The sequence below is a fragment of the Triplophysa dalaica genome, chromosome 5 (assembly GCF_015846415.1).
Source record: "Triplophysa dalaica isolate WHDGS20190420 chromosome 5, ASM1584641v1, whole genome shotgun sequence".
NCBI classification, from domain to species: Eukaryota; Metazoa; Chordata; class Actinopteri; order Cypriniformes; family Nemacheilidae; genus Triplophysa; species Triplophysa dalaica.
Window position 1 is genome coordinate 21412955 of NC_079546.1, and position 23811 is coordinate 21436765.

The 23811-nt window shown below is 39.9% G+C and overlaps 1 protein-coding gene and 1 pseudogene across 1 annotated transcript; one reads left to right on the forward strand and one right to left on the reverse strand.

Moving 5' to 3' along the window:
- Positions 1–433: 433 nt before the first annotated feature.
- Positions 434–23719, forward strand: LOC130421079 (NACHT, LRR and PYD domains-containing protein 3-like; annotated as a pseudogene).
- Positions 7014–10099, reverse strand: LOC130420427 (zinc finger MYM-type protein 1-like). The gene is made up of 3 exons (XM_056747711.1): positions 9939–10099; positions 7707–7796; positions 7014–7504 (listed from the first exon to the last, which is right to left on the reverse strand). The coding sequence occupies exons 1-3, from the start codon at positions 9982–9984 to the stop codon at positions 7014–7016; spliced, it is 627 nt and encodes a 208-aa protein (XP_056603689.1). The 5' UTR covers positions 9985–10099.
- Positions 23720–23811: the final 92 nt, after the last annotated feature.

Sequence of the window (23811 nt, forward strand, 5' to 3'; positions counted from 1 at the left end):
ACTAATCTATTGCACACTTTAAATAAAGACTTATCACAACCTTTCCATTCAACTGGGCTCATCAACCATCACATCTTCCAGAAAGGCAAGAAACCTGGGAGTGGTGATCGATGATCAGCTCAACTTCACAGATCAAATTGCTAGCTCCGCCCGGTCCTGTAGATTCATCCTCTACAACATCAGGAAAATTAGACCCTTCTTATCAGAGCATGCTACGCAAGTCCTAGTACAGGCTCTGGTCCTGTCCAGACTGGACTCCTGCAATGCACTACTGGGTGGACTTCCATCTTGCACAACCAAACCTCTACAGATGATCCAGAATGCTGCAGCAAGAGTTATCTTTAATGAACCGATGAGAGCACACGTCACTCCTCTGTTCATTAAGCTACATTGGCTCCCTATAGTTGCTCGCATCAAATTCAAGACTCTGCTCCTGGCCTACAAGACCACTACTGGTTCGGCACCACCTTATCTTAAATCGCTAATACAGACATATGTACCCGCCAGATCCCTACGCTCTGCAAACGAACGGCGTCTTGTGGTGCCATCCCATAAAGGTAAAAAAACTCTCTCACGCACCTTCTCCGGATCTGTTCCACCTATGTTGAATGTTCTGCCCACTGCTACAAGATCTGCAGATTCTGTAGCCATCTTTAAGAATCGTATGAAAACACATCTTATCTGCCAACATCTGACTGATCAGTTCTGACTCAACTTTCTTCTCTACTCTTTTCTTCTCTACTCTAAAAAAAAAAAAAAATGTATGAATAATTCTGTATACTGTGTTAAGCTATATGAACCTTCTTTTTGATTGCACTTATGCTTTTGTTGTACTTATGCTGTCCTAATTGCATCCATTACCTACCCACTTGTAAGTCGCTTTGGATAAAAGCGTCTGCTAAATGACTAAATGTAAATGTAAAAGTAAATATGCTGACCTTTAGTCTGACTGCAAGTATGCTGAAGTATACTTAAATCTAATATACTAATATAATCTGTTCACCAGGGATTATTGGCCCATTATAGATATTTCTCTGTTGTTCCTTTTTTTAGTTTATGAGGCACTGCTGTTGTTTATTTGATCTGGTGACTGTGCATTGAATTAACTGAGAAACAAGTCTTGTTTTTGTTTGTTTCTTTTCTTTAAAACCTGTTCACATACCAGTGATGTATTACTGCCTCAAGCTCTCTTGTCATAATCGAGCATTCATAACTACCCATTTTTAATGTTGCACCCTTTTTAGGTGTGGTCGTGATTAATTGAACGCCAGTTTGTCAAATCAGTGTTTTGTGCTTTATTAAAGTGAATTATAAATATTTTATAAGAATATTATTTGGCATTGTGAGGTAAACTGTACTGTAAGAGAAGTGAATGAAATTATTTTTGTTTTCAAGTTAGGACACACAAAACCTACAGAACTTTTTTGTACGGTGTTGTTTTTATGTCATGAATGATGTAAACTGGTTTGATTCCTTTTCTGTAAAGAAAGAAAAACATTCCCACATTCCTGTGACGTGACGTGTTGAACAGAAGCGCAGAAGAGACGCTGTCATTACATTCACATTAAGACATTCAGCAGACGCTTTTAACCAGAGCGTCTTAAAGAGAAGAAGACTACTCATTATTACTCATTTTATTACTCAAGATTACTCATTACTGAAGGTGAGTCATGAATCCTTATTCCCATTATTCATGTTTCTGCAGTGATTTTTTATTATTGGTCATCAAACAAACCTGTATAATCTTCATCATATTGAGAATATCCATGTTTTTATTATTCTCATTAATTGTCATGTTTGCTTTTGTGTTTTGTCATCAAAAGTATGTGAGTTTCTCTGTAAAATCCAATGCACTTTACTTAGAAAGCAAATAGATTGTGGACTTGTCAACGTCAATGGCATTGAATCATTATCACTTTTGCACACCCATTAATGTACAGCTGAACACAAAGCCTTACAAACAGGGCCGGATTAAGAACACATTGGGCCCTGGGGCTATAGCAAACCCCATCAAGTGCCCCCTTCATTTTATGCCACGCCCCGGTGTCTTCTGCACTGTTTATTACATCTTGAATGAATTCAATTTTATTTTATTTTATAATTATTTTATCTAATTACATTAATTTTAGCTGGTCAACAGTATAATTGAGAGCTATCATGTCTAACGGGTAGGAAATACACAGAATTTAATGTTCTCAAAAAGTCCTCAAACACTTTACAATCTTTAATTCTAAATTAAATACCGAAGAATTTTCATTAAATCTACAAACACATTGAATTCCTCTTTTCATTTGTTCTTTGGTTAACATCACAGTGACAGGGGTTCCAGCAGCAGGTTTAAGAGTGCGGCCCCTTTAAGAGTTTAAGTGATTTAAAAGCCTTTACATGAATAAGAGGGTGATTATATAATGTAACGCTAGATGAATGATGACCAAACAAACACATTCTGCATTAATGCGTTACATATTTTTCTTTAAAAAATGTTTTTGCATGCTTCAACGTGTTAACATTGAAATGTTCAAATGTTCTATTCTTGTAGAAAATTACCTTACATTTACTTTCTATTTTCTATAAGCACAAGTTTGCAAAGCCTACTAAACTTTTTAGGGTTCTAAAAAAACATGAACATTAACTCCAGATATGAACTTCACACAAACAGGTTTCCAAAATCAGCAAAAACCTTTGCAATCACTTCCTTGATGAGTATGTAACAATAAATACTTTCAATCGGGTCTTAATGTTAAAAAGTCTTTGGAACTTTAGCTGAGCACAAACCCATATAATGATACTGTTAAATCCATGCTTTTAACCATGTGACATGTCGCATTCCGGGAAAGAAGTGTTAAATGGCTCTTACTGCACTGATGAGTGCAAACAAGGCTTGATAAATGATAACTTTGACGAGGAGCGCTCTTCATTCATCGCCTTTGTTACCGATCAGATGAGCTGTCTAATATTTCGCTGCACTATTACTGTTGTTTCATCTGAAGGGAAAAAATAAACATTCATCAAACTTGTGCTTTCTAGCTGGTTGTTTATAAGAACAATAACACACTCCTGCTGCTTACTCACCTTCAGCATGTAAAGCACGTTGATCTGTGACGGTGTGACGCTAAATGTGTATTGGCGCTGCACACAGGAGATCCTCGGACATGGATGTTTGTCCCTGAGGGAACTGAAGTAGTTGCTTAGATTTGGAACTTTAGCTGTAAAATTAATCTCATGTTTGTCCCTTTCTACTTTATTTCCTCTTTTTCGCACCACTATCACTTTTTGAACACCAACGAGCCAAACTGAATTCTCGACATACGAAAGCATAACACAAAGATGCGTTTCCTGACGTAATGGTGCAAATTGTGAAGTGATTTTGATTGGACCGTTAATTACATCAGACAGGAACATTTTCCAATAGTTTCTTGTTACTTTATAGTCAACCACCTATATGAGTTGTCAATCAATGATGTAAGGCAGGTCAGGGGCGTTTCCAGCATTGAAGGACATCCGGGGCTTAGCCCAGAACATTTAATGCAAATACAGGGATCACTCGAAGAGGTTTTTTTTTTTTATTACAGTCAGTAACACTTTACTTTCAGTCAAAATACATCTTTAACATTATCTTCAAGGCAGGCTAACATCCTCTCAGTGCTCAACTGAGCACAACCTTTTTTTTGGATATGAAGAGCATAACCATTGCTCAACTGAGCATGATAACATTATACATCTTTAACATTATGCTCAATACATATACACAGAGTCAACATACAACATACACTATTCACCTCTTGCTGTCTATCTGGTATGTCCTTCTATATTAGTTATATTTCTCTCTCATCACCTGCTGTAGTCTTTCATCACCTGCTGTAGTCTCTCATCCACTTGCTAGTCTTTCTCATCACCTGCTGTAGTCTTTCATCACTTGCTAGTCTTTCTCATCACCTGCTGTAGTCTTTCTCATCACCTGCTGTAGTCTTTCATCACCTGCTGTAGTCTTTCATCACCTGCTGTAGTCTCTCATCCACTTGCTAGTCTTTCTCATCACCTGCTGTAGTCTCTCATCCACTTGCTAGTCTTTCTCATCACTTGCTGTAGTCTCTCATCCACTTGCTAGTCTTTCTCATCACTTGCTGTAGTCTCTCATCCACTTGCTAGTCTTTCTCATCACTTGCTGTAGTCTCTCATCACCTTCTGTAGTCTCTCATCCACTTGCTAGTCTTTCTCATCACTTGCTGTAGTCTCTCATCACCTTCTGTCGTCTCTCATCCACTTGCTAGTCTTTCTCATCACCTGCTGTAGTCTCTCATCACCTGCTGTAGTCTCTCATCCACTTGCTAGTCTTTCTCATCACTTGCTGTAGTCTCTCATCACCTTCTGTAGTCTCTCATCCACTTGCTAGTCTTTCTCATCACCTGCTGTAGTCTTTCATCACTTGCTGTAGTCTTTCTCATCACCTGCTGTAGTCTTTCATCACCTTCTGTAGTCTCTCATCCACTTGCTAGTCTTTCTCATCACCTGCTGTAGTCTCTCATCACCTGCTGTAGTCTCTCATCCACTTGCTAGTCTTTCTCATCACTTGCTGTAGTCTCTCATCACCTTCTGTAGTCTCTCATCCACTTGCTAGTCTTTCTCATCACCTGCTGTAGTCTCTCATCACCTGCTGTAGTCTCTCATCCACTTGCTAGTCTTTCTCATCACTTGCTGTAGTCTCTCATCCACTTGCTAGTCTTTCTCATCACCTGCTGTAGTCTCTCATCACCTGCTGTAGTCTCTCATCCACTTGCTAGTCTTTCTCATCACCTTCTGTAGTCTCTCATCCACTTGCTAGTCTTTCTCATCACCTGCTGTAGTCTTTCATCACTTGCTGTAGTCTTTCTCATCACCTGCTGTAGTCTTTCATCACTTGCTGTAGTCTTTCTCATCACCTGCTGTAGTCTTTCATCACTTGCTAGTCTTTCTCATCACCTGCTGTAGTCTCTCATCACTTGCTAGTCTTTCTCATCACCTGCTGTAGTCTCTCATCCACTTGCTAGTCTTTCTCATCACCTGCTGTAGTCTCTCATCCACTTGCTAGTCTTTCTCATCACCTGCTGTAGTCTCTCATCACTTGCTGTAGTCTTTCTCATCACCTGCTGTAGTCTCTCATCACTTGCTGTAGTCTTTCTCATCACCTGCTGTAGTCTCTCATCCACTTGCTAGTCTTTCTCATCACCTGCTGTAGTCTTTCATCACTTGCTGTAGTCTCTCATCACCTGCTTTAGTCTCTCATCCACTTGCTAGTCTTTCTCATCACCTGCTGTAGTCTTTCTCTCATCACTTGCTTTTTCACTTGCTTTGCTGGGTATCATTAAAGGGTATTTTCTTGGTTTGAGCATTGCAAATCGGTTCATGACACTGTTATGGTCTGTGACACACACAAGTCCCCTCTCAATAGACATCACTGCCAGGTAATTGAGCCTCTGCTGACCCATGGTTCTTCTCAACCATGTGTGTAGGCGACGCAGAGCACTGAATGATCTTTCGCAACTGCAGCTGCTGACAGGAATCGTTAGTGCTGCTTGAAAGACTGATCTCAGGCTTGGGAACATGTCAGGGTCAAGGAGCTTGTTTACACTTGCCATATCTGAAATGACACCTTCATCTCTTCTTTTGATCAGGAACTGTCTAGCCACTGCAACCTCTTCTTTACTGACCTTCATGTTATAATGTTTGGCAATCAGCTCTAATGATTCTTCACACAGGAAGTCATTTGCTGCTGGATGGCAAGCTTTGATGCCTTTCATTAGCTCTGCACCAACACCACAAAATCTCCCCTCCAGCTCACTCACCATTCTGTCAAGGCATGGGTAAAATATGTGATTTCTTATCTTATCCAAAGTGCTCACATAAGCCCTTGTGCCAGTGGTGGACTCTACCACATAGTCATCTAATCGCTTCTGCTTGCGTTTTTGAGAACCTCCTGGAGCTGGGGTCTCTGACAGATGGTTGGCCTCAAGAATTTCTTTGGCCTGATTATAGAATTTCTCTGCCATTTCCTCTGTCCGCATGGAGCTAAGTGTTTCAAGGACCGCATCTTTATACCATGTAGCTTGTGCTAAGTCTACATCCTCTTTTTGAAGGTACTTGTGAAGTCCCTCTGTAGTGGACAGCAAAGCTTTGAACATCACAAGCATATAGACATTTGAAAGTCTTGAAAGTTTGGAAAGCAGTCCAATTGCTGTGGTGGTACTGGTCAATTCTGTGAGGGACTTCAACAATGCTGGCAGATTTGCAATCACGGCAGTGACTGATTTGAGCTGGCATGCCCACCGTGTCTTCGAGAGCTGAACAAGCTCACTCTTCTCTAAGCCCAAGGCTTTTTGCATGTCAGAGAAAGACTGATGATTAACTAAAGACACACTGAAGAAACAGTACACACTCTCCAGTGTGTCGAAGAAATCAATGGCTTCTGGCACAGCCCTGCAAGTGTGACAAAGCACCAAATTCAGTTCATGGGCATAGCAGTGCACATACACTGCTTCTGGATGCTTCACACGGAATTGAGCCTGAACACCCCGAACAGCACCGCTCATGACGGAGGCCCCATCGTAAGCCTGAGCAACACATTGCAGGTCTTCCAGGCCTTTTGATTTGAGAACTTCTTCAATGGCCTCTGTAATGGAATGTGCATCGAAAGACTTCAGACTTGTAAGTTCCAGAAAACTTTCTTTGACAGTGTTCTCATATCCCACATAACGAACACACACAGCAAGCTGTTCCACATGACCATCTCGAGCCTCATCAGCCATCACTGCATACATTTTTGAATGCTTCATCTCTTTAATGATGGATGCAGTAACTTCCTCTGCACAACATTGAATCATCTCATTCTGTGAGCCTGAAGAGAGATATGTGGAATGGGCGGGAGGTGTGTAGCTTTGGAGAAAGGGGTCGAATTCCTCTAGAAATTTCATCATTTCTAAGAAATTTCCCTGATTGTCAGAGGACTCTTTCTCATCATGGCCACGGAATGTGAGGCCTTACTTTCCCAAAAAGCTAACGACAGCAGTGATACGACGAAGGTATTCTCTTCTTTCAATTATCTGGTCAACATTGGCCACATGCATTCGCTCAACTACACTGCCATGTGATAAACTGGCTTTGTAAGTCTTCCATGCAAGCATTGAAGCTTTGTGTCCTGAGCTACTATCGTGCTCTCTAAAGCTGTCCAAGGCTCGTTTCCAGTTAGAAAATCCAACAGAGCTGGTTATCACATCTTTGTTAACTCTAGACACTTGTTTCCCAAAGAGCCTGCATGCAAAGCAGAAGGCTGCATTTCGGCTAGCAGAGTACTCTAACCAGTCAAATGTCTCAAACCATTTTTGCTGGAAGGACCTTCTCTGTAGTCCAAAGGTTGTGAGAGGGTATTCTTTTAGTTTTGCTCTGGCTGGGCCTGTTTCTACAGTCCCTAAATCTTCCACTACAGTACTAGCGACCTCAACTAACTCAGCCTCTCTCCTCCCTGAATCATCTGTGATGAAAAAGAACAGATGCAACACATAACTAATTGCCAATCAGTTTCAAACAACTTCAGCTTCAAACAACAACTAAGTAAAAGCAATACATGAATGACTTCAGTCAAAGTTCATAGACACACCATGGCATCGAACTGTATATCAATGTTTCACTTTTAACTTTCTCCAAAGTAAAATTGATTTATTGTTACCACTAACCAGTTTCCATGTCTGATCCTGGCACAGCTGCTGCTGCAGCTGCTGCTGCTGCTGGCTCCTCCTCAGTCTGCAGCTCATCTTTGCTACCCTCTACAAAACCATGTGTATAAGTGTATATTTACTACAAACTAATAACACATAAGTCACACATACATTTTATGTTAACGCTTATATCCTTAGAGAAAACAACATCTGATAAACAAGGAAAGTATTCAGTAAAGTGGGATAAAACTAGGGATAAAACTTTTTCGTAAGCTACCCTTATGAAAAAGAAGTATACTTCAAGTTAATTTTATGAAGAAGTATACTTAAGTAATGTTGAAGTATATTTAAGTATACCAATATCAATGTGTACTATTTCAATACAGCTTGGGACTAAATTGGCCCACTTTTATAAAAGTATATGTTTAAGTTATAAGTGTAAGAGTAGTAAACTAGGCTAGGTAGGTGTCTCATTTTTAATGCATCTGTACTACAAGTTAACTCTTAAGTAGTAGTTTACTATTTTAATACAAGTAGTATTTTTTGTTTATGAAAGTACACACTGAAGTGTACTCTCAGTAAACTATTAGTTTAGTAGTGTATACTGCAAGTATACTTGCAAGTTTTGCCTTTACTTATAGTTCACTATTGTTGTATTATGTTTGCACTTGCACAGTATACTATTGTGTTTAAATGTCGATATTTTTTTTTATAAAAAAAAAAAAAACTTTAACTGTACCTTAATTTTAAAAACATGTCATTAGCTTAATGTTGCATTTTTTATCAACACTTGATTGTTGGTAAGTTTCATAAAGAAAGGCAACATTTTAAACAAAAAAAAGTTGAAGACTACACCTTGATCAGATTCAGAACGGATTCAGAATAATAATAAAAACACAGATGGAGTAGATCGAGTCCAAAGTCCAAACCTTCACAGACAGTAGTTTTCTAGGCTATTTGTGGGTTAACTTACCCTTCATTTCATCTGGTAATATTAAGCGTTTTATTTTATTTTTTACTTTTGATTTACACACTGTTTAATAATTGATGATGATCACATTATTTTATATTTGATTGAGCATGGATTGAGCAATCTTCTATCACTTGCTAGTATCACTAACTTCTAGGGGTGGGAATCTTTTACCATCTCACGATTCAATTCGATTCCGATTCTTGAGGCCACGATTCGATTCATAATCGATTTTCGATTCAAAAAGATTTTCGATTCAAAACGATTCGATTTTATCCATAATGATTTCTATTCGGGTTTCTGATCATGATCTACTCTCATCTGCTTTGCTATACAGAATGACAAACGAAGACATTAAAGTGTCTTTTTCACATTTATTAAGTTCAATTCTCAGGAAAGTGCCTTTTATCAAAAACAGTCTGGTTCTCAATTGCTACTCATTAGTAGTAATGATTAGTATTATTAGTAATTAAATATAGATGAATCATCATTAAAGCTTCAATTTTCTCTGTTCCCGTTGTTCTGTGATGAACATTAATGACAGGCATCATCAGTGCTCCTGTCACTTTAAGAACAGCCGCGCATCTCACGCGATGTCCCGCGCATCTCATTTCCTCACAACTCTTTAAGTTCATTTAAGACGTTATTTAACTAATTATGACTCCTGATATGAGAATACTCAAAATCCTCTATGTTATTGTTTGTTCAAGAGCAAAAGAGAACTCGAGCAGGTGAGCAACTGTGAGCAGGAAACTGACGCGAGTCTGTCTGTGCGTGGAGTGTGTGTGTGTGTCTGTGTGTGTCCCTTGATTAGCTGACATAAGACGCACACACACACACACAGGACATTGGCATACAGCGCGTTCTCTTGTGTCTTGTCACGCTTGGAAGTATTTACATGAATAAGCGTGATGATCATGTAACGCTAAGCAAAATGGATATAAAAACGGACGCTGCGTTATTTGCGTTAAATATTTTTAATGCGTTAAGCTGAAAAAATGAATCGCCCGCGTTAACGCGTTAATTTGCCCAGCCCTAATTAATTTATTAAATCGATTATTGGACATTTCAGATCGATTCTGAATCGTTGCAAATGAGAATCTAGATTCTTCTGTGAATCGATTTTTTGGCACACACCCCTACTAACTTCTATCAGATGCTAGTAACATACAAGTGATGCTAGTACCCTAATAGCTAGTTAAACAAATAGACATACAGTGAAAGAAGACATCCAGATGATGATCTTTAGATTTAAAGGATTAAAAAAAATGAATTCTTACCCACTGACTTCTTTCCAAAAAATCCCCAAAGTCTCGTTTGCTTCATTTTTCCTGCCCGCTGTCTGTCGTTATTAACAACACTCTCTCAGACACTTGACTTTGCTGCTAGCTCCTCCCCTACCTGCTGCATATTCAACAGGAAGAAACGACAGCAAAGAAATGTAGCCTTTACTCTAGGCTAGATTATTTTTAAGGTCTATTTTTACAGGCTGTATGCACTATGCAGTACGTGCAAAGCCAAAGCGCAAATAGGACAACTTATGATTTCGCGGGTTTACATAGGCTCAAAAAAAAAAAAAGGGATTTTTTTTTTCTCGTTCGGGAATCGGGGCTACACTCAAAACATCCGGGGCTGAAGCCCCGGCAAAATCGGCTGGCTCCGCCCCTGAGGCAGGTGTCTCAAACTCAGTTCCTGGAAGGCCACAGCTCTGCACAGTTTAGCTCCAACCAGCTCTAAACCACACCTGCTTGGAAGTTTTTAGTAATCCTGAAGATGTTGATTAGCTGAATAAGGTGTATTTGATTAGGGTTGGAGCTAAACTGTGCAGAGCTGCGGCCCTCCAGGAACTGAGTTTGAGGGCCCTGATGTAAGGACAGCTCCCATTTCCTCCTGCCGTGTGTACACGCATGTATTGACACATACACATTGTGACACATTGCAATACCTCTCCGGGCCTGCAGGGGACAGGTCTTCTTCCATTGCCTTAAATCGATGCTCTCAGGACACGGTTGTCACCTGGTGGTTAAACTAATTACTGCAAGAAATGCTACGAGCATGCGAGACCTGCACGTGTACTTGAGGTCAAACAAATCCTGCGGTGCTGCTACAGCGCCTACACCATCACAATGATGGTGGTTTGGTGAAATGTTAAGATTTCTTCAACATTAATTGCGCTGTACAGATATTTTTACTCATAATAACATTCCGGTCATGTTCAATATTGACGGCAAAAGGTTCCTTTTTCATCTCAGTTTCAAATCCAGCATCGATATGTGCCTTGTTTACAAAGGAATCCACAGTGAAATGAAACAAACAAACACTCAATGTTTTACCCAAGTGAGCTGGAACGTCTTTAACAATAAACTTAAACCACCCATTACTTATATCAGAATACGAAGGAAGCGACTGTTCTTCCACCACCAGGCACTGCAAAATGTTGCATGTTTGTTGCTTGGTCTCTCTTGGAAATCCTTATTTTTGCACATATGACACTGGGTTAGCCGCTTTCAAGAGCCCGTCGCTGAAGTGACAGGGTTGCCAGATCTTCAGAGAAAAACAATAAGCAAACAAAGACAAGACGAAAATAAACCATTAAAATGCAAATTGTTTATACATTTTATAAGATTAAAAAACATTTATTAAGACCTAAGTGCCAAGGCTTTTTGATCTAAGACCGAACAACAAGTATAAAAGCGCTTACTAATAAAGAACATGGCGACATTGCGAGAGAGCAGAGGCGTAGAGATGTCGCTATGGTTACCAGTTTGTCAATCATCCCAAATGCAGGAGTGTGTAGTATGTGTATATAGCTTAAGTCATTCACTAACAATTGGGCGAGGCTAGAGAAGTCCTTGATATTCTTCTGTGGAGGCGATGTTCAACATATAGATAGTAAACATTTCAGAACCTGGTGTTCGCTGGGCCAGGTGTCAATAACAGCTGTCCTTTCAGTAACAAGGACGTCTTCTGTTCTGACACTTACAGGATGTTCACTTCAATACTATATGGAGTGTTTATTTAACAAAACCTCATGTTAAAATATAAATCTTAATTCATTATACCTTTAATATATCGTCAGGAGGCAAAGATACTTCCATGTTGCCTGTATCTGTAGTTTGAAATAAAACATCATGGAACCTGTGGACTTGCATTTTATGAATCAAATACTGTACGCTGATATTAACAGCATGGAAAAACATATGTATATACACACGCACATATAGATATTTATATATATATAGTGCATGTGTGTGCATGTGTATGGTAAAACTGAAAAAGGTTAGTAATGCAATTTCAAACTAACGACCCCATACTCAACAGCGCCTCTTTTCCTTCTTGGCAAACCAACCAATCACAGTCTTTAAAAGAGCATAGCAATGGTTAAGCCCCGCCTCCTCCCTAAGATAAAAGTTTTTGTCTTTTCCTTGCTCAAAGTTTCTTTCAGATTGGTCCTGAATCTCTTTTCAGATAAGATTCCTACGTAGAAGTTTTTAAGCTAAATTAGAAGCTTTCTTAGTGGATTCATGGAAGCTTTAAGAGTACAGAACCTGATGGTCATTCTCTTTCAACAGGTGCAGTGTTGATGACTTAAAGGGATCATTTGATGCGGCTAAAACAAATATTATTGTTCGCTATAGATGTAATATAATGTGTATACACGATTTAAGGTAGATAAACGCTGTATTTTCCACATACTGTGCATGTTTGTATTTCCTCTTTGCTCCGCCTCTCTGAATTGCGCTTATATTCTACAAAGCTCATGGCTCTGAAAAGCGAGGTGTGCTACGATTGGCCAGGTCACTAGTGTGTACTGATTGCTGGAATACTGCACGGAAATGTCACGCCTCTTACCATTCATGGCTGCTCCGGCGACGGTACAATGAGATTTACAAGACCGCCACATTACTTGTGTTTAGATTTGGGCGGTCTTAGTCAAATCGGGTTATGAACTGACGTGGTTTTGCCGGGGTGTGGTTACACGAGGCGTTTCAGGCAGGTCTGGGTGAGCATTCGCTTCTAGATAAAATACATCTTTTGATCCGACACTTACATTTTTGCCATTTTACTTGTCTAATGCATGCATTTGCAACTTATAAAAGGAACCAAAGACACAGAAAAACACATATTTATGGCGAATCACCCCTTTGATGACATTTGTATGTTGTGGCAAATTTGCTGTAAGGGATAATTCAGCCCAAAATGAAGATTCTGTCATCATTTACTCACCCTCAAATTGTCCCAAACCTGCATACATAATCTTTGTTATGTAGAACACAAGAGAAAATCTTTTTAAAACGGTTGAAAACTAAACAGTTCTGGGGCACCATTGACTACCATTATACAGTTGAAAGAAAAGTATGTGAACCCTTTGGGCTTACTTGGATTTCTTCATAAATTGGTCATAAAATGTGTTCTGATCCTTATCTCAGTCACAATAATAGAGAAACACAGTCTGCTTAAACTAATACCGCACAAACATTATATGTTTTCATGTTTTTATTGAACACAACATTCATAGTGCAGGGTGGAAAAAGTATGTGAAAGGCTAATGACTTCTCCGAGAGCTAATTGGAGCCAGGAGTCAGCCAACCTGGGGTCCAATCAATGTGTAGAGATTGGATGTGTTGATTAAAGCTGGCCTGTCCAATAAAAAACACACACCAGTTTTGAGTTTGCTGTTCTGAAGAAGCGTTGTCTGATGTGAACCATGCCTCGCACAAAAGAGCTCTCAGAAGACCTACGATCAAGAATTGTTGACTTACATAAAGCTGGAAATGGCTACAAAAGTATATCTAAAAGCCTTGATGTCCATGTGTCCACGGTAAGACAGATTGTCTACAAATGGAGAAAGTTCAGCACTGTTGCTAAACTCCCTAGGCGTGGTCGTCCTGTAAAGATGACTGCAAGAGCACAGCGCAGAATGCTCAATGAGGTGAAGAAGAATCCTAGAGTGTCAGCTAAACACTTACAGAATTCTCTGGCACATGCTAACATTTTTGTTGACAAATCTACAATAAGGAAAACATTAAACAAGAATGGACTCCATGGGAGGACACCACGGAGGAAGCCACTGCTGTCCAAAAAAAACATTGCAGCACGTTTGAAGTTTGCAAAAGAGCACCCTGATGTTTCACAGCACTACTGGCAAAACATTCTGTGCACAGATGAAAGCAAAATTGAGTTGTTTGGAAAGAACACACAACGCTATGTGTGGAGAACAAAAGGCACAGCACACCAACATCAAAACCTCATCCCAACTGTGAAATATGATGGAGGGGGCATCATGGTTTGGGGCTGCTTTGCTGCCTCAGGCCCTGGACGGATTACTGTCATCGATGGAAAAATGAATTCCAAAGTCTATCAAGACATTTTGCAGGAAAACTTAAGACCATCTGTCCATCAACTGAAGCTTAACAGAGGATGGACGATGCAACAGGACAACGACCCAAAGCATAGAAGTAAATCAACAACAGAATGGCTTCAACAGAAGAAAATACTCCTTCTGGAGTGGCCCAGTCAGAGTCCTGACCTCAACCCGATTGAGATGCTGTGGCATGACCTCAAGAGAGTGATTCACACCAGACATCCCAAGAATATTGCTGAACTGAAACACTTTTGTAAAGAGGAATGGTCCAAAATTTCTCCTGACCGTTTTGCAGGTCTGATCTGCAACTATAGGAAACGTTTGGTTGAGGTTATTGCTGCCAAAGGAGGGTCAACCAGATAATAAACCCAAAGGTTCACATAATTTTTCCACCCTGCACTATGAATGTTTACATTTTGTGTTCAATAAAAACATGAAAACATATAATGTTTGTGCGGTATTAGTTTAAGCAGACTGTGTTTCTCTATTGTTGTGACTTAGGTAAAGATCAGAACACATTTTATGACCAATTTATGAAGAAATCCAAGTAAGCCCAAAGGGTTCACATACTTTTTCTTTCAACTGTAGGTTTTGTCTGCTATTATAGTAGTCAATGGTGCCCTAGAACAGTTGGTTACAAACATTCTTCCAAATATCTTTTTGGTGATCAACTATATTCATGCAGGTTTAGAAAAATCTAAGGGCGGGTAAATGATGCCATAATGCTCATCTTTGGGGGAACTTACCCTTTAAGTAGCATGAATGAATGTCATTGTTAAATGTGTCTGCTGCAGATGAGTAAAGTAAGTGTTGATGTGAAGGCGGACACAAGTTCTGCTGTAAATGCTCATGTGCTCACTGGAAACACTATCACAGGACCCGTGACCATAATCTACGGAACAAACACTGCAGGTACAATAAAACACAAACACAAATACAACATGATCAATCTCACAGTGTTTTCATTCATCTTTTCTCTCTTCACAGAGCAGCAAAACTCCACAGAGAAGCTCACACAAGAACAAGGTGAATCAACACTAAACATCAGACTCTAACAGCACTTTACATTCTGTCCTGACTCACAGAAAACATGACTCAGTTAGTTACAGTTAAGTGTCGAGTGAATGAAACAGTCCACTTAGAGACTAACTTTAAACAATCCAGTTGATTGTATGTAAAAAAGGGATTTGTTGAGTCAGAACAGCACCACTATCATGACTTACTACACATCACTTTGACTTTCGTCCATACGTCTTCAACTATTGCTTTGTTGGAAGTCACTAGCCTGTTTAAACTCCATCATAAGGTTTGTTACTCACAGATGATTGGCTCATTTCACATGATACAGAAGAACTTGAGTGTATTTCAGTAAGAGCTTGTGTTCAACTACACAGAAATAAAACACTAGACTGACTCTTGAAGTCTTTTTTTAGTTTGTATTCAGTTTTCTTAATATCTGAAATCTTATTATGTTATTTTCTCATTTCATAATGAGATATACATACGTGACACAGCTCAAGACAGCTACACTGTGCTAATTTAACTTTAATTTAAACAAACTGCATCATGTTTGCGACACTTCTTTCATTTTCACCTGTATTTCCTAAAAGTCTTTAGTTGACAATTCTCAATGTTTTCAGCAAGAGATTTTGGTTAAGTGTATGAGTAAAAAAATGAGATAACCTGTTGAAATTAATTTAAAGGGATAGTTCACCCCAAAAAATATTCTGTCATCATTTACTCACCCTCAAATTGTTGCAAACATGTATACATTTCTTTATTCTGCAAAACACATCTACTTTATATAAAACATTTCTGTTAAACACACAAAACTAACTGGCAAAGCAAGATTCTGAAGACTGGAGATGGGTCAGATATATAAACACATCAGATATATATATATGCCTCATATTTTCTCACTTTTCATTTCGCTTAAATACATTTTATGCACTATTTATTTAATCCTGTTTAAAACTGTTCCGTGTGAAATTTGTGTCATTTGGTCTGTAATCCTCCATTAGATGAATTGAAATGTGTGAATAATGATGGACATGCTGGTGTGAATAACATTTGTGTTGAATCATTTCTCTTTTCTTCTCGTCATTTATAATAACAGAGACTTTAGGACTGCTAGAGATTTTGAGAAGTCATAAGATCTACATGAAGGAGAATTCAAAACGTATTTTTGAGGGAATGAAGGAAAATGAAGCCAATCTGAATGAGATTTACACAGATGTGTTCATCACAGAGGGAGATATGAAAGAAGTCAACCGTGAACGTGAGATTCTGAAGATTGATGATGCCTTCAAAAACACAACCAAGACATCAGAGGACAAACACATCAAATGCAATGAGATATTTCAGTCACTGAGAGACAAGAAGAAGATTATTCTGACCAAAGGCGTCGCTGGAATTGGTAAAACAGTCTCTGTGAAGAAGCTCATTCTGGATTGGGCCGAGGGAACAGCCAATCAGGACGTAGACGCCATGTTTCTGTTTCCATTCAGAGAGATTAACCAGATTAAAGACAAACAAATCAGTTTTCATGAGTTTCTGCTGGAATTTTATCCTGAAATGAACACAAATGTAATAAAGTTAGAAGAGGAATATAAAGTGGCCTTTATATTTTATGGACTCGATGAGAGTCGCTTGAGTTTAAATTTTAAATGCAGAAAACTGAGGAGTGTTGAGGAAAGATCATCTGTAGATGAAATGATTATAAATCTGATCAGAGGAGATCTGATTCCATCATCTCTCATCTGGATCACATCAAGACCAGCAGCAGCCAATCAGATTCCTTGTAAATTTGTAGGTTTGTTCACTGAGGTTAGAGGATTCACAGACCAGCAGAAAGAGGACTACTTCAGAAAGAGAATCAAAGATAAGAGTCAAGCTGATCAAATGATCAAACACATCAAGAGATCTCGTAGTCTCTACATCATGTGTCACATCCCTGTCTTCTGTTGGATCACAGCTACAGTACTTCATAATATTCTCATCCAGAACAATGAAGAACACATTGACACGACTCTCACTGAGATGTACATTCACTTTCTGCTTATTCAGATGAACATGAAGAACCAGAAGTATGATGAGAAAGATGAAGAAGACTATATAAGGCTCTTAGAATCCAATAAAACGACCGTTCTGAAGTTGGCCAAGCTGGCCTTTGAGCAGCTGAAGAAAGAGAACATAATCTTCTATGAGGAAGATCTTAAAGAATTTGATATTAATCTGAGTGAAGATTCAGACTACACAGGAATGATCGCTGAGATCTTTAAGAAAGAATATGGTCTTCACGAGACAAAAGTCTTCAGCTTTATTCATCTGAGCTTTCAAGAGTTTCTGGCCGCGCTGCACGTCTTCATCTGCTACATGACAAACAACATGAAAGACCTTGAGTTTTTCATCACACCTGAACAAGACACAAAGATTTCTCTTCATGACATTCTGAAGAAGGCCATTGATAAAGCCTTGGAGAGTGAGAGAGGACATCTGGATCTGTTTTTACGCTTTCTGATGGGCCTTTCACTGGAGTCTAATCAGAAGCTTCTCAAAGGTCTGCTCACATGCACTGAAGACACCAGAGACAGCATCACAGAAACAACTCAATACATTCAACGATTACAGGATCATAACGACATCTCAGATGAAGCTTCAGTTAACCTTTTTCACTGTTTACTGGAGCTGAAGGATCAGTCATTATACCAGAGAATCCAGAAATACTTACATCCAGATGATTCAGATTCAGTCATAAAGCTCTCGTCTTCAATGTGTACACTGATGATCTATGTGCTGCTCATGTCAGAGAACGTGCTGGATGAGTTCAACATGAACAGATATGATGTAGAGGATAAGGAGAGACTCGTTCCAGCTGTGAGATGTTGTAGACGAGCGCTGTGAGTTCATTCAGTGTTTTTATAGCCTCACAAAATAACAATATTTACTCTGTGAAAGTACAGGCTGTGAATGGACACTGGAATATAATCTAGATCAATCTTCATCTGACAGATTGTCCCGGTGTGATCTGACTGCTGAGTCCTGTGAAGTTGTGTCTTCAGCTCTTCAGTACTCAAAGTGTCCTCTGAGAGAGCTGGACCTGAGTAACAATGATCTGGAAGATTCAGGAGTGAAGCTGATCTCTGATGCTCTCAAGACTCACAACTGTCAACTACACACACTGAGGTCAGACACTTTCACTGAAAATACAAAAAAAAAATGATACTGTCTGTCAGACACTAGATGTTCTTTACAAACTGACATTTGTGAAGTTTCTGTTATTTTATTTTGGTTGTGTTTAGATTGTCTGGGTGTAATTTGACTGAAGAGTGTTGTGAAAGTTTGCCTTCATGTCTACAATCATCATCGTCTCTGAGAGAGCTGGACCTGAGTAACAATGATCTGAAGGATTCAGGAGTGAAGCTGATCTATGATGCTCTCAAGACTCACAAATGTCAACTACACACACTGAGGTCAGACACTTTCACTGAAAATACGGAAAAATACTAAATGATACTGTCTGTCATACACTAGATGTTCTTTACAAAATGACATTTGTGAAGTTTGTGTTGTTTTGGTTTTGTTTAGATTGTGGTTGTGTAATGTGACTGAAGAGTGTTGTGTAAGTTTGTCTTCATGTCTACAATCATCATCGTCTCTGAGAGAGCTGGACCTGAGTAACAATGATCTGAAGGATTCAGGAGTGAAGCTGATCTCTTATGCTCTCAAGACTCACAACTGTCAACTACACACACTGAGGTCAGACACTTTACTAACATAATTTAACATGATTCGGAATTTTTTTTAATCTTTAAACACAATACAGGTCAAACAAGCTCTTTTAATACATTTATAATGATGTGTCAGGTTCTTAGAGATCATAAAGCATCTGGCCAACACCACGTCTCAATCAGGTCGAGCTAGACCATCACTTTCCCAGGAGAAGTAGCTGGAATATAGATATACTACATGAAAAGAGGTGAGTTCTAGAGCTTAGAAAGTAAAGCAGTAAAAGAGGTCTTATAGAGTCCAGCCGCTCCCACAGAGGTGTTAGTGACCCAGAGAACACCATCGGCTTTAACAGCTCATCTCAGTCTGAAATAGAGAAACTGAAATTGTCACAGGCCGGAGTGGTCTCCTCCCGTGTCTCACACCACCCCTATTGAGCATACCACCTCAAGGAGTTACCCAAAGACACCACGAGACCAGACAAGGTAGTCAGTGTAAAACGTTGTATTTTATTGAATTAAAATAGGCTAAATCCTAGCTAAAAGACTGGTCTGACTCTCTTCTTCACCAGACTGCATAGGAAGTTTGCACAGCGGTTCCTCTTCGGACAGCCAGGGGTAAGTAATGGGGTAGGCACTGGTAAGGGGTTCACACAGTGTTTCCTCTTCGGACAGCCAGAGGTAAGTAATGGAGGAGGCACTGGTAAGGGGTTCACACAGCGATTCCTCTTCAGACAGCAAGAGGTAAGTAATGGGGCAGGCAGTGGCAAGGGGTTCACACAGGGATTCCTCTTCAGACAGCCAGAGGTAAGTAATGGGGCAGGCAGTGGCAAGGGGTTCACACAGCGATTCCTCTTCAGACAGCCAGAAGTAAGAAAATGGGGCAGGCGCTGGTAAGGGGTTCACACAGCGATTCCTCTTCGGGCAGCCAGGGGTAAGTAATGGGGCAGAGGCACTGGTAAGGGGTTCACACAGCGATTCCTCTTCGGGCAGCCAGGGGTAAGTAATGGGGCAGAGGCACTGGTAAGGGGTTCACACAGTGTTTCCTCTTAGGACAGCCATAGGTAAGTAATGGGGCAGGCACTGGTAAGGGATTCACACAGCGATTCCTCTTCAGACAGCCAGAGGTAAGTAATGGGGCAGGCAGTGGCAAGGGGTTCACACAGCGATTCCTCTTCAGACAGCCAGAGGTAAGTAATGGGGCAGCTACTGGTAAGGGATTCACACAGCGATTCCTCTTCGATTCAGGGAGTCAAACAGCAATGCCTGAATATTCAACAACTCCTCTTCAAGTCAGACAGGATGGAGCTGCGCTCCTGTACAGCATACACTCAACACACAGCAGTAAGTTAGTTTCAGTTCGGCACTCGAGACCACGAGTCTCGAACCAAGAAACAGTGTTGTGTGTTGTTCAGATTAACGCAACAATACTGCTAAGTTGAGAATGATTTGAATGATTGTAATAGTGAGAAAACAGTCATTGTTTATAATATGACAATGAGATCTATTAATAGTTTCTTGTTTATTGCACTGTAGAACATCAGTCACCTTTACAATTGTGATGATATTAGGAATCATTGATATTAGGTGTCATTCTACATTGCTTTTTGCGTCCTTAAAAGGCAAAACAAAAAGGCAACGGTGCTTAAAATGGTGAATAAAGCAGAAAATCTTCAACACTAGAAATGTATATTTTCTGAGAAAAATGTGAGTTGTGGTTCATGGCAAACTGCGGCACTGGGCATTCACTGAGGTGAAGAAACACAAAGCCACGAACGAATCTAACCAATCGCCATGTCTGTAAAATGTTCTGATGCAGAGATATACGTCTATCCTGTTTGGTTGATATGGGTGTGGCTTAGCATCCACCAGTTGATGACACTCTTAGCTATGAGTGAAACGAACCAACCCCCATGTCTCTACGATGTGCAGATGCAGAGATATAGGTATTGCTAAATGGTTGCTAGGCTAACCTGTTTTGTTGCTATGGGCGTGGCTTAGCATCTGCCTTGCCAGTATATGACACTCTTAGCTAGGAGTGAAACGAACCAACCCCCATGTCTCTACGATGTTCTGACGCAGAGATATAGTTATTGCTAAATGGTTGCTAGGCTAACCTGTTTGGTTGCTATGGGCGTGGCTTAGCATAATGATGTGTCTGTGATACTGATTGGTTGCCTGAGTGAAATGAGCCCACCCCCATGCTCTAAGTGGTTGTACTCAAAGTTATTCAACATAAGAGATTTATAATGCCTTATATATACACTAGATGCTCTATACAAACTAACATTTTTGACTTTTGTGTCACTGTGTTTTTGTTGTGTCTAGATTGTCTGGGTGTAATGTGACTGAAGAGTGTTGTGTAAGTTTGTCTTCATGTCTACAATCATCATCGTCTCTGAGAGAACTGGACCTGAGTAACAATGATCTGAAGGATTCAGGAGTGAAGCTGATCTCTGATGCTCTCAACACTCACAACTGTAAACTACACACACTGAGGTGTTTGTCTCTACACACTGTTGTCACAATAGAAAAGTGAAGAGTGTGTTGACATGTTTGTGTGTGTTTGTAGGTTGTCAGGTTGTATGGTGACAGATGAAGGATGTTGTTCTTTGGCTTCAGCTCTGAGTTCACAGTCGTCACACCTGAGAGAGCTGGATCTGAGCTACAATCACCCACAACACACAACACAACAGCTGCTCTCTCACACACTCAATGATCCAAACTACACAATCAAGTATGACACACAACACACACATGATTCACACACACCAGACCAATGTCACATAATGTTTCTGTCTTTAATGTGTTTGTGTTTGTGTAGTTTGAGTCATGGAGGAGAGAGAAGAATTACAGCAGGACCACGCAAGTGTAAGTCTACACACACACACACACACCTGAGACACACATGCACACAACTGAGACACGCACACAAGCCTGAGACAAACACACTCCTGAGCAACACACAGCTGACACACACACACGTACTCAGACAAAGGCACGCACACCTGACACACAGACACATACCTGAGACACACGCACACACCTACACACACACACACACACACACACATTCATTCACACACATTCAATCAGACACACCTGAAAAGCACAGACACACATGACACACACACACACACACGTGAAAAGCACTGACACTCACACACACACAGATTGATTTAGTGATTGTTGTGTTATAAATGTGTCTTCTTTTGTTCAGATGTCTGTGTTCTCACACTGGATCTAAACACAACACACACAGATTGATTTGGTGATTGTTATGTTGTTGTGTTATAAATGTGTGTTCTTGTGTTCAGATGCGGTTGATCTCACACTGGATCTAAACACAACACACACACACACAGATTGATTTAGTGATTGTTGTGTTGTTGTGTTATAAATGTGTCTTCTTATGTTCAGATGCGGTTGATCTCACACTGGATCTAAACGCAACACACACACACACACACAGATTGATTTAGTGATTGTTGTGTTATAAATGTGTGTTCTTGTGTTCAGAGGTCTGTGATCTCACACTGGATCTAAACACAACACACACACACACTCACACACACACACACACACAGAGATTGATTTAGTGAGTGTTGTGTTATAAATGTGTGTTCTTGTGTTCAGAGGTCTGTGATCTCACACTGGATCTAAACACAACACACACACACACACACAGAGATTGATTTAGTGAGTGTTGTGTTATAAATGTGTGTTCTTGTGTTCAGGGGTCTGTGATCTCACACTGGATCTAAACACAACACACACTTTCCTCAAAGTGTCTGAAGAGAACAGAAAGATCACACGTGTGAGAGAGCGTCAGTCGTATCCTGATCATCCAGACAGATTTGATGGTGTGTGTCCTCAGGTGTTGTGTAGAGAGAGTCTGACTGGACGCTGTTACTGGGAGACTGAATGGAGCGGATCAGGTGTTGAGATATCAGTGTCGTATAAAAGCATTGAGAGGAGAGGACTGAGTGATGACTGTTGGTTTGGACTCGATGTAGAATCATGGAGTCTGAAGTGCTCTAATCACACATTCACTGCACTTCACAATAATAATACTACACATGTTCTTGCCTTTTCTTCACAAGTGTGTAGGAGAGCAGGTGTGTATGTGGACACGACGGCCGGCACTCTGTCCTTCTACAGCTTCTCTGACACACACACACTCACACACTCACACACTTGCACACATTCTACACAACATTCACTGAGCCTCTCTATGCTGGATTTGGTGTGTATGATAACTCCTCAGTGTGTCTGTGTGACATAAACAGCCTCTATAGAGCCTCCTGTTAAACACAAGAGTGTGTGTGTGTGTGTGTGTGTGTGTGTGTGTATGTGTGTGACATAAACAGCCTCTATATGAGCTCTTGTTAAACACAAGAGAGACACACACATGGCCACATGAGTTATTACACAAATACTGTCAAATCTTTCTCTTCTGCTTTCTTTCATCTGCACATTATGATCTGTGTGTGTGTGTGTCTGAAAATGAGCAAAGAAATCACAATAACTGTCAATAATGAGTAAATATATAGATCATAACATCTGTGGGGAAGATGTAATATGTTCCTCCAGCAGTAGGGGGAGCTGTGGTTCATTGTTGTTTGTGCCCTTTTTACATGAGTGGAGCTGTTGTTGGTCACAATGCTCTTCCTTTGTGACAAGGTAAGGAGTTTTTTTTTCCTCCGTTAAATGTATGTAATTGTTTTAAGCATCCATGTTATATAAGGAGATATAGTGTTATAAGAGAGGTTTATACGCAGTTATTTTGATGGATGGTTTCGTATTTCTGATATTATTTCATATGTTGTAAATCCCATGTGGTGGAGTATACTGTTTTCTTATATTGTATTGTGTTCGAGGTTTATCTCTGTATTTTGTAGTTTTATTATTTGTATTTTGTCTGTATCTTTAGTTTTTTTAATTTAAGTTTATTTGTGATTGGCTTTTAGTCACTAGTTTGTTTCCATCAGAGACAAAAGTCCTTGTGCAAGTGGAAAATCATATATGACACGCGTGAACTCTGTTGTGCTCTTTTACTCT

Excerpts from the sequence above, each read along its gene's own strand:
- LOC130420427 (XM_056747711.1), bottom strand. The coding sequence starts at position 9,984 with ATGAAGCAAACGAGACTTTGGGGATTTTTTGGAAAGAAGTCAGTGG. Across the intron at positions 7,797-9,938 it reads TTTTGGAAAGAAGTCAGTGG|AGGGTAGCAAAGATGAGCTG; the intron begins GTAAGAATTCAT and ends ATGGTTTTGTAG. Across the intron at positions 7,505-7,706 it reads AGGATCAGACATGGAAACTG|ATGATTCAGGGAGGAGAGAG; the intron begins GTTAGTGGTAAC and ends TTTTCATCACAG.